Raw genomic sequence first — 17,950 nt, 5'->3', positions numbered from 1 at the left:
AGATACAAGTAATAATCCCCTAGAATATTAGTAGAGCACTTTGCAACATTCTAATATTTTTTTTCTTCCTCTTCCATCCTTCACTCATTCAGTATTTATGAAGTTCCCACTATGAGCCAGGCATTGTGCTAGGCCCTAGGAAATCAGAGACAGATATATCATGGTCTCTACCCAACACGTTCATGAACATGATCTCATTTAGTCATCAACAAGGTTATGAAGGAGGCAGGACAGACAGTATTAATCACATATGCCAGTGTTGACAAAGAGCTTATACATATAATGGAAGGTGGGCATGATGAATAAGCAAATTAAAAGTCTGACTAGACTCGTGGTCTAAAAATTATCTTTGAAAAATCTTGGCCTCGAGGGTGACCCCTCTCTGGTTACTAACATTCCTATTGATTCATATGGGAAACAACTTGTAGGAAGAGCGTCTCCCAAGGGTCAGGCCCAAGATAGTTACATGAATCAGAATAAACATCTCATACAGGTCACGAAGGAAGGAAAAAGTTTTAGAGAAAACTTACCTTTTGGTCAAGATCAGTTGTTAGGAACCTGACTGCTACAGGTTCTGAGAGTTTCTTTTTAGTCCTTTTGGTATTCCATTTTTGAATAAGCTCCTCTGGCTGGCAAGAGGCAAAGAGCAATCCGAAAATCTGGGCTGCTGTGAGCCACACCCAGTTGTGCGGGTGTCTCAGGTGAGAGTGCACATGACCTAGGGGAACCAAAAGGAATTCTCAGATGTCTCAGAGCTTCGCTGACTCTTTGGTGACAAATATGACTAATTTACACATTTACTGAGTATCTATTATATTCTTGGAATAGGGAACCGAAGTTGAACAAAATATACCAGAGGCTGGGAAGAGGGGTGGGGAAATAAAGACAGGTTGATTAATGGGTATAAAAACACAGTTAGATAGAAGGAATAAGTTCTAGTGTTTGGAAGCACAGTAGGCTGAATATAGTTAACAATAGTGTATTGTATATTTCAAAATAGCTAGAAGATTTGAAATGTTCCCAACACAGATGATAAATGTTTGAGGTGATGGATATCCTAATTACCCTGATTTGGTCATTACATATTGCACGCATGTATGAAAATATCACATGTACCCCATAAATACGTAGAATTGTATGTATCAGTTTTTAAAGAAAAGATGAACAAAATAGTCCCTGCTTCCCAGAAGCTCACAAGGAGCTAGAGAGAAGTGGGGTGGAGACACTGAACAACTAGAAAACCAACTCCTACCTTGGGAAATGACACTAAAGGGGTATGAACAAGCCTAAAAACAGACTTATTCCCTAAGAACTAGTTTCAGATTCAAGGGAGATAAGGTGGCATTAACATTTACATTTTCTAAAGTGATTAATGTAAATATGTAAATAGATATACATTTGTTTCCAACGATCAGTGAAATTTGTGGTTCCAAGTAGCTGCCTGGAAAGCTATCATTTATTGAAGGCTTTTTATGTGCCAGGGACAGGCTAAGTATGTTATATATATTGTCTCATTTAGACCTCACAACAATTCTGTGAGGTTGGAATTGCCATTTTCATCTTACAGATGAGGAAACGGATGTTTCAGAGAGGCTGAGTGACGTGCCAAGTAATAACAGGCAGAGCCAGGCCTGGGCCCCAGCTTGATCTGACCCCAAAACTCCCAATTCTTCAGTGTTAGGCTATATGCTATTCTCCATAAACCACACTTGGAAAGTACAGTTAAAAGGTCTTAGAATGTGGGTATCAGGGAGCAGGAGAGATTAACTGTGTCATACCTCAGTTTTAGTCTCTGCTGCTATATTTCATGAACATGTTTTTACTTTTGTTCGCTATGAACCTTTGTAACCATCTGCCCATGTCTTGGTGGAACCAAACCAGAGTAGGTCATACAGTAACCTTACTTCTCACAAAATCCTGAGTTCTAGCTCCTAAACCAGGTGGGCACTTTAAACGCTCATTCCAATGTCTATTTTCCACTGACTAGGCAAAATTGAGCATGTTAAATTAAAAATTCTGGGGTCTTATTTTTTATTTAGAGAGTGATATACAGTTATGCATTAAATGACATTTCAGTCAACGACAGACTACGTATACGACAGTGGTCCCCCTAAGATTATAACACAGTTTAACACTACTCATAAAAAAGGATTACAGCATGTACCATATTTTTACTACACTTTTTCTATGTTTAGATACACAAATACTTAAAATTGTCTCCAGTATTCAGTACACTAACATGCTATATAGGTTTGTGGCCTGGCAGCAATAGGCTATATACCACATTGCCTGGGTGTACAGTAGTAGGCTATACCATCTAGGTTTCTAAGTACATTCTATGATGTTCATACATGACGAAATCACTTCATGTCTCAGAACATAACTGCATTGCTAAGCAATGCATGACTGTACAATAACTGTCCCACAGAAATGAAATAGTTTAATAAATTATGATATATTTACACAATAGACTATCATACAGCTATTTAAAAGGATATTTACTTAGTGTGCTATAGTACAGTGATATGCTTACTTAGGTACAAACAGAATATAAAAGTTTATATGGAACTAAGCAACATCTCAAAAAATCCTTTAATAAAAAGAAAGACTGGGTGGAAATATAGATCATGTGTATGTGTGTGCGTGTGTATACACACACACCCACCCCAAAACAACATGTTGTACACTGAAAATATAGACAATTTTTACTCGTCAAGTATGCCTTAATAAAGCTGAAGGGAAAATTAAAAAAGGGAACAAAAGAGAAATACACACCAAATTACGATTAAGTAGCAAGCAGGACTTTGGGAATTTTTCCCTTTCTTTTATTGCCCCAAAGTTAATACTTTTTACTTACGAAGTCATAAATATATTTTTTCCAGAAAGAAAATTTTCACTGTAATCAATCTGACAGGGCCTTTAAAATTTTTTTTTCATGGACTTTTCCCCTGACATGAATTATATACTCTCTGAAGTATTCACATTCTAAATTCCCAAAACTATTTTCAGTAATTCCATCACAACAAATGTGTTTCTTTTTAGATTTAAATAAAAAGGAAATACTTACTCCAGATTTTACTCAAAGTCTCAGAGGGCCTGGTAAACTGAATAATATTACATTCCTTGATGAGTTTCGTTATCAGTGTAAGAAAATTAAACAGAAGCCGATCTGCAGCTTTTTCTTCAGTCTCTTCCATGATCTAAAAATGGATGTAAGTTAATTAAAACAACAATTTGAAATTATCCGAAGGACATTTTTACTCCAGCATATAAATCTGCACCAGAGTTTCTCAACTTCAGCGCTACTGACATCCTATGCTGTGGGGCTGCCACGTGCACTGCAGGACATTCAGCAGCATCCCTGGCCTCTCGACCCACCAGATCCCAGTAGCACCCCCTCCCCCCCAACCCTCCAGCTGTACAATGGACAATGTCTCCAGAGTTTGCCAAATGTTCCATGGGGGGCAAAATTGCCCCAGCTGAGAAACTTCAATCTTTATATGCTATGGAAGGTAACTTATTTTAACCTTCATTTTTAAAAGAAGTTCTAACTGCATTGAATGTTTGCTCTTATTTTTTTTTTTTTTTTTATTTCATCTTGTTATGTGGGATACAGAATTTCAGGTTACATACGTTGCTCCTGTTCCGCCTTTCCCCCCAAGCCAGAGCTCCAGACGTGTCTGTTCCCCAGGTCGTGCGCATTGCACCCATCATGTAGGTATATATCCCTCCCTTCCCCACCCCCCCCCTTCCCGAGTCAGCACCTTCAAGTGTTACCACTCCCCAAACGGTGCACATCTGAATGTTTGCTCTTATTGATAAAGTTTTTCGAACACAAATAATATTTAATCTATTAGCTATACCACAGCAAGTAAAACTATAAAAGTTAGCAAAAGCTTTATTCCCTAGCAAATTACTTACATCTTTGAAGTTTTCTGGATCAATTTCCTTTTCGATCACAGGAAGGACAGTTTCAAGTCTTCTCCCAAAATCAACTCCTTCACTTTCCACAAACAAGCCACAGATCAAGGCAGCGAGTTGTCTATTTATGCGCTACCAAAAATAAACCACCAAAAGACAATGTCAACAGGGGTTGGCAGGCCACTTTCAAAATTATAAAATGAAGGTGGGCCTTATTTTGTCTTCAACATTCAGAAACAATAAAAAATACTTCTTTCTGATGCCAGAAATCAATAAAATATGGAGTTTTGATAGCTAATATACAAAGTGGAAAGAAGTCTTATCCTCATCCCCAAATCAGGTGGGTATGAAACAAGTTAGTCATTAACATCGGACACATGTTGTTTATATTTCACAAAGATGGGCCAGTGATGTTGGTCACAGAATCAGCAAGTGGATAGAATGATAAAAATTACATTCCAGAAACTGAATAAGCAAAATTGGAAACAAAGGTATTCATTAATAGAGGCTGCTTAAGTAAATTATAATATGTTCACATTATGGAGTACTTTGCTAACATTACTAAAGTAGTAGGAATACAGGTGGGTTTTATGTTACTTTTTATTAACTTCTTATGCTTTCCAAAACTTTAAAAATATATTATTTTTCTACCTTAATGGGTATGTAGAAAAAACAACGAATACATTATTTGCATAATCAGATAAAAATAAAGCTATTTGGGAAAAACCAATTTAACAATGTGTAATATACATTCTTATTTGAAGTATGAACACCAAAAGCTAAGGCTTGTCACTGAACTATGGCTAAAAGCAATGCTAACCTTTTTTGCTCCAAACCAGGTGGTAACCATATCAAACAGCCAGTCTTTTTTCTCGAGGTTGATTTTACAGAGTAAGGATTTGACTGTCATGGAGGCCATCTTTTTGCACGTGGCAGAGTCATCATTCACCATCATTAGACAAAGAGGAATAAAGAACATTCCGCAATTCTCATGGAGTAGTCCCTAAAAGAAAGGAGGCATCTGTGAGCACACTCAGGATGGAATTCCTACAGATGCTCTCGCAGCCGAGGCCCGAGGGCTCCCAGGGCTCATGGGGAACCACGGCTGAAGAGCCTGTCTTTGGGATCACAGTACCTGAGGGAATGTGTCAAAGAGATAGGCGATCATTTCCAAGGTGGATTCTCTCCCAGTCTCGTGTTCATAACTACGGCAAGGACATTAGGTAGATTTGTTAGTATCTTTTAAATTTACCAGTAATTACTTAAAAAGTTTAAAATATTGTATCAAGGTATTAGTCTGTTTCTTAAGAAATGGAAAACACTCCATTTCCCCAATTCTAATGTTTGTATATATATCCATGAGGCAACTGTGCAGTTTTAAATGTAATTTTGTTAGATTTTTCAACATTCTCCTAAGTGTGGACTCTTAAGACAATACAATCAATGGTCAGACTACATTGAAAAGCAACTTATGGAACTGCTATATGAAGCCATGAACAATGTTTGATAATCAAGTCAAGTCATACAATAGCATCCTCAATGAATGTGCTACCATGTTTAGGCTTTGCCCTTTTCAAGTCAGCTGCCATATTAAAGAGAAAGAAGAAACTACTCCCCTGCACCTGTATAGTTAATGGTTTAAACTTACTTCAGTTGAGCAAGCAGGAATTCCAAGTTTGGTCTCAATTTGTCACCCAGGGGATAGTCAAGAATATATTTCAGAAAAACCTAGGAACAAAAGTCACACAGATGATTATTTGGATGCTGTCTATAGGTTTCCTAAGCTGCTTTCTGGGACACACTGGTAGGTTATAAAAACCTTTCAGAAGGGCAATCAAACACGCCTTCCAATGGACTCCAGCTAAGTCTGCCTACTAAGTCAACAACGACCATGACCTTTCCTTTCTCCCACTCATTTATCCAGGTCCTGCCCTTTGTGTCTGACTGCGTCAAATCCTGGCCCACCCCTGGCCTGGTTGTTTAAGACTCCAAATCTAGGCTGCACGTTGCTGATCTTGCTGATAAGTGTGTGGTTTGGTGGACTGACTGTGGACAGTGGTTCAACCCTGTATCTCCCCTTCAACAGGAGTAACACTATGGTGATAATATTAGCACTGCTAATAACTAATGCATTAAAAACCTTCTATGTGCCAAGCACTGTGTTAAGTGTTTCTCAGTTAAATCTCATCACTCCCTTAGGAAGTAGGTGATAGTATCCCATTTTATAGCTGAAGAGAATGAAGTTGGCCCAGAGAGAATAAGAACACTGCTCATGTGACAATACCAGAATTCCATGCCTAGTCTGTGTCCAAAGGCTGCATTTTCAAAACACTATAGTGTTCAGCCTCCTTTATTAATAAACTGACAACTAAGAGACATCATTAAACTTCCAAGGTCTGCTTCTTCCTTGGCCATAAAATGGGGACGCTGTTTCTTTTGAAGGGCAGTTCTAAATACACGTGCTGTATGTAAATGCTAGGCACACAGCTAGTGCTTAACAGCAGCTGGTCATCCTTCTTCCTAACAGTAGTCAAGCATATTTTTTCAAAGGACAAGGACATGCTTCCTCCCTTCTACTCTGGCCTCCTCAGCAGCCCAAACCCACCTGCAACCCCAAGTCCGTATTTCCAATTGATAACTTGCCACCTCTTGAGCACAATATGTGCTCATATTCGGGATGGGCAAATGTATAAACACAAATCTGATCATATCACTCCTCTGCCTAAGGATATGTAAGGATATATAACTCCTCACTATTCCTACAACAAGCCCCAAATCTCTAACAAGACCACAAGGTCCCGCCTGACCTGGCTCCCCACCCCCAGCCCACTCACCTGCATTTTGCTTCCAACCAAACTAAGTTCTTACCCACCTCAAGGCTTCCCTTCCTCAAGTCTTTAGTGTCTCTTCATCTGGAATGCTAATTCTCATTCTTCCTTCAAATTTTGGCTTACCTGTCCACACTCAGGAAAGCCTTCCTTGACCTCCTACACTAGGATGCCTGAATCTCAGAATAAAGTAACAATATGACACGAAGTAGTCTTTGGAATTCAGCCAACATTGACATCTCTCTACAGATGTGGCAGGGCCCAGCCTTTGCTACGAGAATAAGCTCTTTCTACAAACCTGTCGGCACTGGACTCTGGCAGGCTCACTTTGAGCAGAAATTGCCAACTTGGATACTTTCCGCATGACATCATCAATTTCCGGGACCAACAACTTTCTTGATAAAATAGCCTGAAATACAGAAGGAACAGACATACTCATTTCGTGTGTTTTAGTGCAGATGGACGTAAGTAGACTTGATGCTAAAGTAGTTGCTGGCAGTTTTGAAATACAGTGAAAGTATCTTCAAGAGAAAAAGAACATAATCTTAAAAATGGGTAAAACAGTGAATTTTATATTATGTACATTTTACCATAAGAAAAAAAACCAATTTCCAATAAAATTTTCAATATGATAAGTAAAAACAGAGTACCTGTATTTGTACAGAATTCTCTGGAAGTGGTAATTCAGAGCTCATGTACAAATACTTTCAAAAGTAGATAAGTTAGCTTGTAACTGACCCACCAAAATCATTAACAATTTTTATAAATTACTTAATTTTAGGAGTCTACAGCTAGTCAAAACATTATGTTCCACATTATTCTAAATTTCTGATGTGAGGCTCATAAACTGTAAAAGCCAACATTCTGGTGACACTCTACCTTCAGAAGACCAAATGCCGTGGCTTGTCTTGAAGTATCATAAATGTCCTCCTCAGCATATGCCAGTAGAACTTGGAGCTGTTTTTCAGTTATCTGGTAGGACCTGACTTTCTTGACAAGTATGGTCACACACTGCAAGGTACAATAGTGAAGTCAGCAGCCAGTACATCCCACAAGTCGGGATCCCGTGAAACGATAAGGACTTAATATAACACCCAGGTGTCCTTTTCTACACAGGATGCCAACCCTCTAGCCTCAGCAAATTAGTCTAAAAAAATGTGGACCAAGACCACAAAGGGTAATGGGGAAGCTATCTTTGATGTTAACCCTGGTTCTGGCTTTCTCTAAGTGCAAGTGAAGACATCTCACCTTGAAACAATTTACCACCAGGTGGAAGTTCTGGCCCCTGGCAGCCCCGAGTTTGGCATACTCCTTCAGCAAAAGGAAAAGGTGTTTCGTCAGCTTTACCGCTTGTGCTTCTATGGAAGGCAGAGGGAACCTTAAGACCCAGATCAGGCATTGTAAAGCACCTGTGATCACCTGAAAAAACAAAACAAAACACAACTGTGAAGTGACCAAACCTAACAATACAGCACCTCAGGCTGTGCAGACTCTATAAATAACTGAGCTGAATAAATAAGATGCTGTGCCCAGCTCACTCTGGAAGAACTGTGCCCAAAGTGTAAGCACATAAGAATGTTTCCTATGCCCAGTTGTAGAACGTACTGCTTATCCACAGCAAATGAAGGTAGATCATAAGGAAATAAGAAAAGCTGCTTACTGACCATATTCCTACCCTATATGCACATTAATGATTTGGATGGGTTGGCCAATTTTAGGATTTCTTTTCTTTTTCGAAAAATACATCTTAAATGACTTTTCTGTTTTCTAGAATGGTATGTCAATGTGATCCATTCTTACTATGCTTATATTAGGTATACAAGGCACTCTACTGGGTATTATAAATACAAAGAAAAAAGGACACCATCTCTGCATTTGAGCAGGTAAGTGGCTCAGAAATTAAGCATGCAAACAATTAACTATTGCCTACTATAGTTAAGTGCTATGCAAAGGATATGGAAAAAGCGTGCTGGGATTAAGTGATCATACAGAGAATCCCTGAACCTCTGAGGCCAAACCTTAGTGAGCACCTGCATCAGCTAGTCAAGCTCTGTCTATTATAACCCATACTGCTCTGGCTGCTATGAGGGCCTCACTGGGCTGGATTAGATGAAGATGGATAAGAAAGAGCCTGGGAGTCAGAAAACCTGGGCTTACATCCCAGCTCTGCAACTGACTATGTGTTTGACTCTAGATATGTTTCTTTCTTTTTTTTTTTTTTTTGAGACAGAGTCTCACTCTGTTGCCCAGGCTAGAGTGAGTGCCGTGGCGTCAGCCTAGCTCACAGCAACCTCAAACTCCTGAGCTCAAGCGATCCTCCTGTCTCAGCCTCCCGAGTAGCTGGGACTACAGGCATGCGCCACCATGCCCGGCTAATTTTTTCTATATATATTTTTAGCTGTCCATATAATTTCTTTCTATTTTTAGTAGAGGTGGGGTCTCGCTCTTGCTCAGGCTGGTCTCGAACTCCTGAGCTCAAATGATCCGCCCACCTCAGCCTCCCAGAGTGCTAGGATTACAGGCGTGAGCCACCGCGCCCGGCCTAGATATGTTTCTTAACCTCTCAACACCTTCATCTGTAAAGCAGGCGATATGAGAAAGTGGGAGAGTGTAGGCTTTGGAGTCCGACAGCCTAGATTTGTGACTAGGCCCTAGCTCTAGTTTTCTCATCTATAAAACAGAATCATTAGGAATATATGCCTCAGGGATTGTTATGAGAATGAGAGATATCTTTAGGATTGATAACATGGAGTAGCAGTAGTGACAATGGTGACGATGATGATGGTGATGATAGGCATGAGGACACCACCATTCAATCTCATGAAGTTGTCGTGAGAATCAGATGAAATAATTAATGTACCTAGGAAAGCTTTTAAAACTATTAAGGGCTATCTAAACATATGGATTATTAAATTGGGAAGCAATTTAACATAGGGAATAGTGGTGGTTCATGTCATAAATCCCTTTAAAAACTCAATCATGTCATGAAGCATGAGCCTAGGCATAAGTTCTAGGTATTCTGCACACACAGCTCTTGTGCAGGCACGGATGCTCCAATACAGACTGCAAACCAACACTCACCTTCACGTCCCTAGAACCCAGGCAGTCTATGAGGAGAGACACAAAAGGATCCAACATTTCCAGCACACGGTCACTTGAAGACTTAATCTTGGAAGTCTTCAGGCTCAGATGCAGCAGCTAAAAGATTTAAAACATGAGTTGCCTATAAGACCAGATGAGTTGGGTAAATGCAAAATGATTTTGAGACAAAAAAGAAATATTTAGATACTTCTATTTAAAATGATAAAAATTTTTAAGAAATGAGAAACTGGGAGAATCTCAGTAAGTCAAGAAGGTGCGAGCTCACTCAGCAGCTGAGATGCTAAGTCCATTTACCAAATGGTTACTCAGTGTCCACTGTGATCCCAGGCACTGGCTCAGTACGCAGGACACAGCAATGACCAAGACAGACATGATCCCTGTCCTGATCGATCTTAGCTATGAAGACAGACTCTAAGGAAAAGATTAAGCACAAATGCAGGTTGCTTTCAGAATTTTGCAGGGAAGAGTGCGTGGTGAGGTCCCAGGATAGGAAAGGGTGTGGTGACTTTATAGACCTGAAAGGACACCAGCGTGGCTGGAATGAGTGTTGGAGTGATATGTCATGAGGCTAGGACCTTGGTGCCCAGACGAAGACTAGACTATCTCCTAGGAAAAATCGGAGTCAATGAAGGGTTTTAAAAAGGAAAATAAACTGATCAGATTTGTGTTTTTAAAAGTTCGCCATCTTTTAAAAAAATTCAAAGTAGTTTAGAGGTGCTCATTGGCAAAGCAATAGTAAAACCCTAATAAATATTAGGTCACAATCATTAATTCTGGGACAGTTATATCATCACTGTATAGGAAGTATACAGTAAGTATAGGAAGAGATATATAGTAAGTGGACCCATGCACCTTTAAAAATATCTAGAGAGTTTATTTCTAGTAAGGCACTTCCAGTGGAAGTGAGCAGCACTGGAAATTCAGCAGAGGATTAAAAGGTACGGACTCCCTGAAGGTAGTAAGTGTCATTTTAAGGTTTACTCTTACCCGAAGCCCAGACTCAATAAATATGTGCATATTGGTTTTCCTGCTCACAACAGCTTTCGGCCCTCCTCGGACTGGAGTTGGGGGGAGCAGAAGGCAGCTCTGGGGTGGCAGACGTGGATCTGGGGCAGGGGCTACTGGATTTCTGTCAATCACATGGAATGAAAACACGGGAAAGAGCAGTCAGCTGCATTCCAAAAAGTTTCTGTGGCCCTCTAAGGTTGATGAGGGCCCACCCTAAATAACGTGCCGTTTGCTCAGGTTTTTCTCCCCCTTAACCCTAAGACACAGAAGAGATTATTAGGTTGTTGATCACGGTTACTAGTACAACCCTCAGAAATAGAGGTCAGATTGATAAATATACATTTAAATTAAAATGAACAGCAGCAAGAGGACATACCCTTTGTTTGATTTCTGAAAACAAATGCCAAGGAGTCTCTCTTAGAACACAGATACAAAATCCAAAAAAAGTTTACTAATATGTAACGTATTTTAAAATCTTTGAAGGTCTAAATCTGTTTAATCAGAATAAGAGGTATATATTTAAATTCTATCCTGGCCTTGATTCAATAAATGTTTAAAACAAAATGGTAGCAGAGAATGCCAAAATAATTGGCTGCTTTCACAGCTACCTCATTCACAAGAAAAACAATCTCATGTTGAAATGTATCATATCACAATGTAGTACTATCTTATAAATCAGATGAACATATTAATAATTTTTTTCAACTGAAGCAAATTATGAAAACAACCCACTGAATTGCTTATCAGAAATAAGTACCTAAAGGATGGTTTATTTATTGTTTTCAAACTTACTTTTCTTTCTCTGTTAATAGGGGAAGATTTTCACTGACCAAACCATAACTGAGCAAGAGAATGGATTCTGCCGTCATTTCCTGATTTACAATTAATCCTGCTATGATTCGGCGTAAGGTTTCATGCACTTTCCGGGCCAGTTTTAAACTGGTGGTATTCTGTAAGATCTAAAGGCAAACATAAATGTCATGTTGAGATAACGCAGAACTGCATTTTGATACAGTTTTCAAACATAATGGTAGTTTTCTTTTATATAGTATTTGCTTTCTAATTTTTTTTGTAATTAAAAAAATTCCTAACATTTTAAACAGGCATAACATATAAAGTAAAAGTTACAGGTGACTTCAACCCCAGAGACAACCACTGGGCAGTCTGTTTGTGGATTTCTTTCACTCCCTCCCAGCTCTCTGTAGGCGAGGGCTCAGGGCACGCCGTCAGAGACAGGACGGGAGAAGTCCAAGTTAACGCCAACCCTCCAGATGCAGTTAAAGGGGGCAATTTATAGGCATGCACACACACACACACACACACACACACAATCAATAAAATGAACAGTCACTACGCATAGGAAATCACGTGAATGAAGTCTGCCATGGCCAAGCCTCAGGGTTTGATACTAGTTAACTTATTGGGAACTCAGGATCATCCACTTTGGCAAAGCACTCAGCATGTCATAGCTATTATCTCGCATAAGACATAGTATTCATAACTTCCATTTCTTTGGGGACTTTATAATACACATCACAGATACATGTGCTTTGCTGACACTTTTTCATCATCAAAACATATCTCACATTCTTAGATCAGGCTCAGATAAAACTAAATGCAGTCTAGGAACACTTATCAAGTTCATCTAGCACCAAAACATTTGGAATTAGAGTGATTCATGTCATTAGACAGTGCTTTTTGCTCTAGTTTCATAAATAAAATGAACTAATATTTATTCAATGTTCATCCCTGCAATAGGCACAGAAAAACAATAGGAAGGTGGGTAAATTATAGTCCCTGCTCTCCAGGAGGCAGACTGGCACCGTGGAAAGAATGTGAGCTTTGGATCAGAAAGATCTGGAACTAAATCCTGACTTCTCTCCTTTACCACGTCCCTTTCTACCTTCCCAAGGCTGCATTTTCTTATCTGTAAAATATAAGTACCATCAATCTCATAGGCTGGTTGTAAAGATTAGAAGAGATAACATAGCAGTGGTTACAACATAATATATGTTCAATAAATGCCAGTTCTCTTCCGCTTGGCAATATGGGAGTGGCAATCTGATTCCAAAGTCTTGCTAATGTATGTTTGTTTTTTCTAATTAAAAAATCTTAATAAAATTTCAAATATAAATATAACATATAAAGTAAAAGTTTCCCATAATTTCAACCCCAGAGGTCACCAATCACTGTGCCTCTGGATTTCTTTACATTCTTAGCTGCTGACCAGACCTAGCTGTAAAATTCACCTGCGTTCGTTCATTCTAGCTGCCTTTCCTTTTTCATCTCAGAGTTTACAGCAGGGACTATGACTCTTGGATTACAGCACTCAGGGCTACCCTTTAGTGGCCCTGTGGTACTGGTGCCCTTGGCACCAAAAGAAATGTTGGGTGATCACGTACAGTGTTATGGTTTGCCCTGCAATGCTCCTTTTAGGAACTCATGATATTGCAACATTAGGAGTTCCTGTATGATAGCCAAACCCTTACCTCTTTTAAAGGAAGGATAAGTTTTACAACCTGATCTTTTCCTACAAATTTGCCCAGGATTTCATAAGAATCGTAACTCTTGCTTCTTCGTGCCTCCATGACTTTGGAGAGAATCTGCTTTACTTCCTTCTCTTCAGCAACAGCACCAAACAACTCACGGTTAAAAACCTTTGAAAGAAAAAGAACAAATGGCAATCATGTGAACTCAGTAAGATATGCCAACATAAGAGTCTTTGGAAAAAGGCACTGGTGAGTCCAAATCAAAGGAAAGCAAATTGGACTGGACTGAAAGTAGACGGTGGGAATTTTTTTTAGAATTCACTTGTTTTCAATGCAATTTAGGGACCAATCACTAGAAAACACACACATACAGAAACACTTGAAGGCTGATACTAATGGGAAAGAAAGAAAAAACATTCACAGATGTGCGTATAAAATTGTATAACTATACAGACAGGTATGTCTTTTTTGATATTACCGAAGAGTAGCTTAATTTCCCTTTAAGAAATTCTCATGCTATTTGCAACTCAATTATTGAAATTAATGTAAATATTTAAATTGAGATAAAAAATGTTAGTGTCAATATTTTTAAATAAATGAACAAAAGGTTGTGTGGCAAATTTATTCTCTTCCTAACCATAGCTCCCAAATTAGCACATTATCCAATTTTAAAAGTTATTACTTATTTTTCACTATTATAAATAAAGCTCTGGTGAATACACTTTTATTCATTTAAAATAGATTCTTGGAAATGATTGAAAATTTTTCCTCATTTCAAAAGCTTTTGGTACACAAAGTCAACTTTCTTTCCAGAAAGATTAGACCAATTTATGACCCACTGGCAATGACAGAGTGCCCATCTCACTTGGGTCTTAGCTAATCTAAAAGATGAGACAATACATTATTTTCATTTTTTTGTAGGCTATTATTCTTTCTTATTTTGTGAACTGATTTTTTTGTATCCTTTGCCCATTTAAAAAAAATTTGAAATTCCTCTCTATAAAGCTTACCTCAATCATTATACCTAAACAAGAGTCCAAATCCCCGACTTGCAGCTTGTTGATGAGGCCTTGCAGCAACATGTAAACAGTGAAAGTCAGCACGTGGACCTAAAATGAGATGCACGGTAAGAATACGAATGGTTAGGAACACCACACTAGAAAAATGTAAGATCTAGGAAGTACTGCAAAGAGAGCACTCAGTTCACATGTCTGGTATTGCCAGGAGAAGCTTTGATAAATGACACATTTATCACTACCTAAATCCTTTGACTAAATGATCACTCTGTACAAAAGATGTTCAGCAACACATTGTCATGCTTAGGATTTACTGTGACTAAACCAGGCCAGTGATTTATGAAGAAAGGCACTAGAGTCTTGAACTTTTAAAAAAACAACCAGTGATTTAAGGAGCTTGCCAATGCTGAATATAATCAGAGCTAGTACATAAAGTGTTATGAAGGAAACAAGTAAGTTTTTGCCCCCAACAGCAACCCAGCTCACATTTACTGAGAGCTTACTGTATTAATACCTTATATGAATTAGATCAGCGACGCCTCATCCACCCAATGTATGGTGTTGGTGCTGTATCATCAGCATTTTTCAGGGGAGGACACTGAGGCACAGAGAAGTGACGGGCAGGAAGTGGTAGAGTCAGGAGTATAAACCAGAGCCCAGTTCTGCATCGCTATGCTACGCTGCCTCTCAAGCTTTTTGCATTCTTTATGCTGCTTCTAGTGCCATAAAATTATTGTGGTAAATATCAGCCAATAATCATAGGCTAATGAAACATACATTTGTCAATCCACAGCTGGATCGTAAAGGCAGAGTTTCTTATGTACCTACTTATGATCTTTATTTTTATATACAGATGGTCCTGACTGACAGTGGTTCAGTTCATGATTTTCTAACTTTATGATAGGTTTGTCAGGACATAACCCCATCGTAAGTGGAGAAGCATCTGTATTTAAAATGTTTGCTGTGAGCTTTATATAATTTTTAAAAATACTTTTTTTTTTTGGTGAGGCTCTTGAAGTGACTTATAGTATTTAAGCTGCAAATATTTGAACTCCAACCCAACTTGAATATAAAGCACATAAGGCAATTTACCTGGTATCCACGGACAAGGGTAGTCTGTAATTCTTTTAAAACATATTGTAGGAAGTGCACACCCAAATCCTCTATTATTTTTGCAAGAGTGCTGCGTGCAATGTCTCTAATTTCCTGTGCTCTGTTCTTGAGGAGAGCACACACTTTCAGCAAAATACTAGAAAATGAGAAGTTGAAAAATGACTAATCAAATAAACAAGCAAATAAACATGTTTATCCTTTTGTATCTTAATTACTCGTAACTCAAATTTCCAGTTGGGATTCTGAACTGCAGCAAATTGTGACAGTACTTCTCTTCCTGACATATTTAAAAGCCAGGAAGAAAAGAATAAACTTTTGAGTTTCACTGAACTTTTCTAATTTGCCACACAACATACCTTGGCAGATTAGCTTCCATAACTTCTGGTGGAAGGGACTGCATTAGTTTAACCATAGCAAAAGCTAAAGGAACTCGAACCACTTCCTCATAATTCACAACCTTTGACTTGACCAGCTTGTGTTCTTCTTCCCTTTTAGTCTGTAAGAAAACTTTGGGTTAAACTTAAAACCAAAATGAAAATGAATGGATCAAGGACCTACCAGCACTCCAAACTTGCATTTGAAAGACAAGCTCTTTTTATAGATTTTAAGCCCATTTCTGAGTTTGGTGTCTTTAAAAACAAACTAACCTGTGTAATTTGAGAATAAATCTCTAAAAATTATGAAAATAATGGAGATAAGAATGTCCTATTTTTCAAAGGACTCACCAGAAAAACATAAAGCCAACTTTTCACTGATGTGGGTTAAGACTGCTATGAAGTACAGAAAACTCACATAAAATATGTGTCAATTGGGACTTTCAAATGTGTAACACTGTTGGTATACAATAAATCAAGTACCTCAAATAAAGAAGGTTTATTTACAAATACACAAAATGACCAAATCAATATTTTTATACCAGGGGTTGACAAACTTTTCCCTAAAGGGTCAGATAGTATTTTTGGCTTTACGGTCTCTGTTGAAGTCACTCAACTCTACTGTCGTAATGAAAAAGCAGAATTAGACACCATGTAAATGAATGGGTATGAATGTGTTCTGATAAAACTTTACTTACAAAAATAGGCTACAGGCTAATCTAGCCCACGGGCCATAGCCTGCTGGCCCATGTTTTACACTGAGAAGGAAAGGAAAGGCTCTGGCTGCCATGAGAATGCACTGCTAAACGTTATCCTGTTACCAGGAAAAGACGAATTGTGAATAGTAAAGAAGTGGCCAAGAAGCAGAAAAGAGAAACATACTCTAATTTTTAATAAACTTTTTTGGACATAGCAGTCTCTTACCATCTACTCTGGAGACAGACGAGTACATATCTACCACATCAAAACGATATATAGAAGGAGAATTACTGCCTAGCTGCAGTAGGAGATGAGCCTAAAGTTGACGAGGTAAGAGAAGGGAGGTGAACTGTGATAAAAGGAAGTCCAAACGCTGAAGACAAATCGTTAAGAGCCTCAGTCTGACAGGTCCCTGCCAACACCTGAGTTCACACAGATCTGCTGGGCCCCAGACAGAATTCTTACCGTGGATGCAAGGCATTTGTGTAGCCTCGGCAGAATATCCCCAGTTATGGTCCCTTGGATATTTTTAATTGTCCTCTCCAATTCTTCCTTATTCCGAGGCAGGAAAGAGACAGACTTTGTGGCACACTCGGATTCCTTAGCTGATGTCCCTTCAGAATCGGCTAGATCAGGGTTTCCCAGTTCTTCATTGTCTGACAAACTCTTACATGTATTTTCCTTCTCTTCCTCACCCGTGTGCTCTAATTCCATGGCTTCATTCTCTGGTAACTCAGCCACTTCAATTGTGTCTGTGTTTAATAAACAACAAAAGTCACATCAAATAAGGAAACAATACAGTTGTGGTAATAGTCTTTCCCGCTGAAATCCAACTTTCATAAAAAATAGCTAATCACCAACTGTGGGCAGGCAAGGTAAAGGCTGAGGAAACAGTGGTAAATGAGAGGGCTATGGTTTCTGCTTTCTCACAGTTTAGGGCCTAATGAGAGACAAAGACAAACTGCCAATTATTTAATATAAAAGAATGTGGAACAGCAAGTGCAGGGTAAGGTGGGAACGCACAGGGAGGCTGGGGGTAGGAAGGTCTTAACCAAAGAAAGCTTCCAAAGTACTGTGGCTGGAGAAGGTTTCCAAAAGCAAAAACCTGCATTCATGGGCATGAAAATCATCATGGCAGCCAACAGTTCTTATGCAGAAATGTCCCTTATTGTAAGATTCGGCTTGTTAAAGAAAATTAGGCAGCACAGTATTGTGGGGCAAGTCCAGACGAGACTCAGCTAACAAACCATGTAATCATGGTCAACTCACTTAACCCTAGTGGGCTCTGGCTTCTTCATAGGTAAAATGGAGATGCATCTACCTTGCAAGGCTATTGTGAGGCCTAAATGAGATAAAGTTTATAATTGCCTAAAATATGTGCCTGACACTTCACTGACTTT

The 17,950-nt window shown here is 38.8% G+C and overlaps 1 protein-coding gene across 1 annotated transcript in view; it reads right to left on the bottom strand.

Annotated features, from left to right (window-relative positions):
• The window catches only part of UTP20 (UTP20 small subunit processome component), a 92,660-nt gene that overhangs the window by 4,212 nt on the left and 70,498 nt on the right, over nt 1–17,950 (bottom strand). Inside the window, exons 41-57 of the mRNA XM_069491867.1 lie at nt 17,016–17,302; nt 15,834–15,973; nt 15,457–15,613; nt 14,359–14,457; nt 13,349–13,516; nt 11,652–11,818; nt 10,839–10,980; nt 9,831–9,947; nt 7,998–8,168; nt 7,629–7,760; nt 7,048–7,158; nt 5,570–5,649; nt 5,057–5,126; nt 4,742–4,924; nt 3,922–4,053; nt 3,068–3,200; nt 531–718 (exon numbers count right to left, since the gene is read on the bottom strand). Coding sequence (XP_069347968.1) covers nt 531–718; nt 3,068–3,200; nt 3,922–4,053; nt 4,742–4,924; nt 5,057–5,126; nt 5,570–5,649; nt 7,048–7,158; nt 7,629–7,760; nt 7,998–8,168; nt 9,831–9,947; nt 10,839–10,980; nt 11,652–11,818; nt 13,349–13,516; nt 14,359–14,457; nt 15,457–15,613; nt 15,834–15,973; nt 17,016–17,302 — 2,477 coding nt within the window. The remainder of the gene's footprint in view (nt 1–530; nt 719–3,067; nt 3,201–3,921; nt 4,054–4,741; nt 4,925–5,056; nt 5,127–5,569; nt 5,650–7,047; nt 7,159–7,628; nt 7,761–7,997; nt 8,169–9,830; nt 9,948–10,838; nt 10,981–11,651; nt 11,819–13,348; nt 13,517–14,358; nt 14,458–15,456; nt 15,614–15,833; nt 15,974–17,015; nt 17,303–17,950) is intronic.

Source organism: Eulemur rufifrons, chromosome 16 (assembly GCF_041146395.1).
Source record: "Eulemur rufifrons isolate Redbay chromosome 16, OSU_ERuf_1, whole genome shotgun sequence".
In the NCBI taxonomy this organism is placed as follows: Eukaryota; Metazoa; Chordata; class Mammalia; order Primates; family Lemuridae; genus Eulemur; species Eulemur rufifrons.
This window is presented reverse-complemented; position numbering and strand designations above follow the sequence as displayed.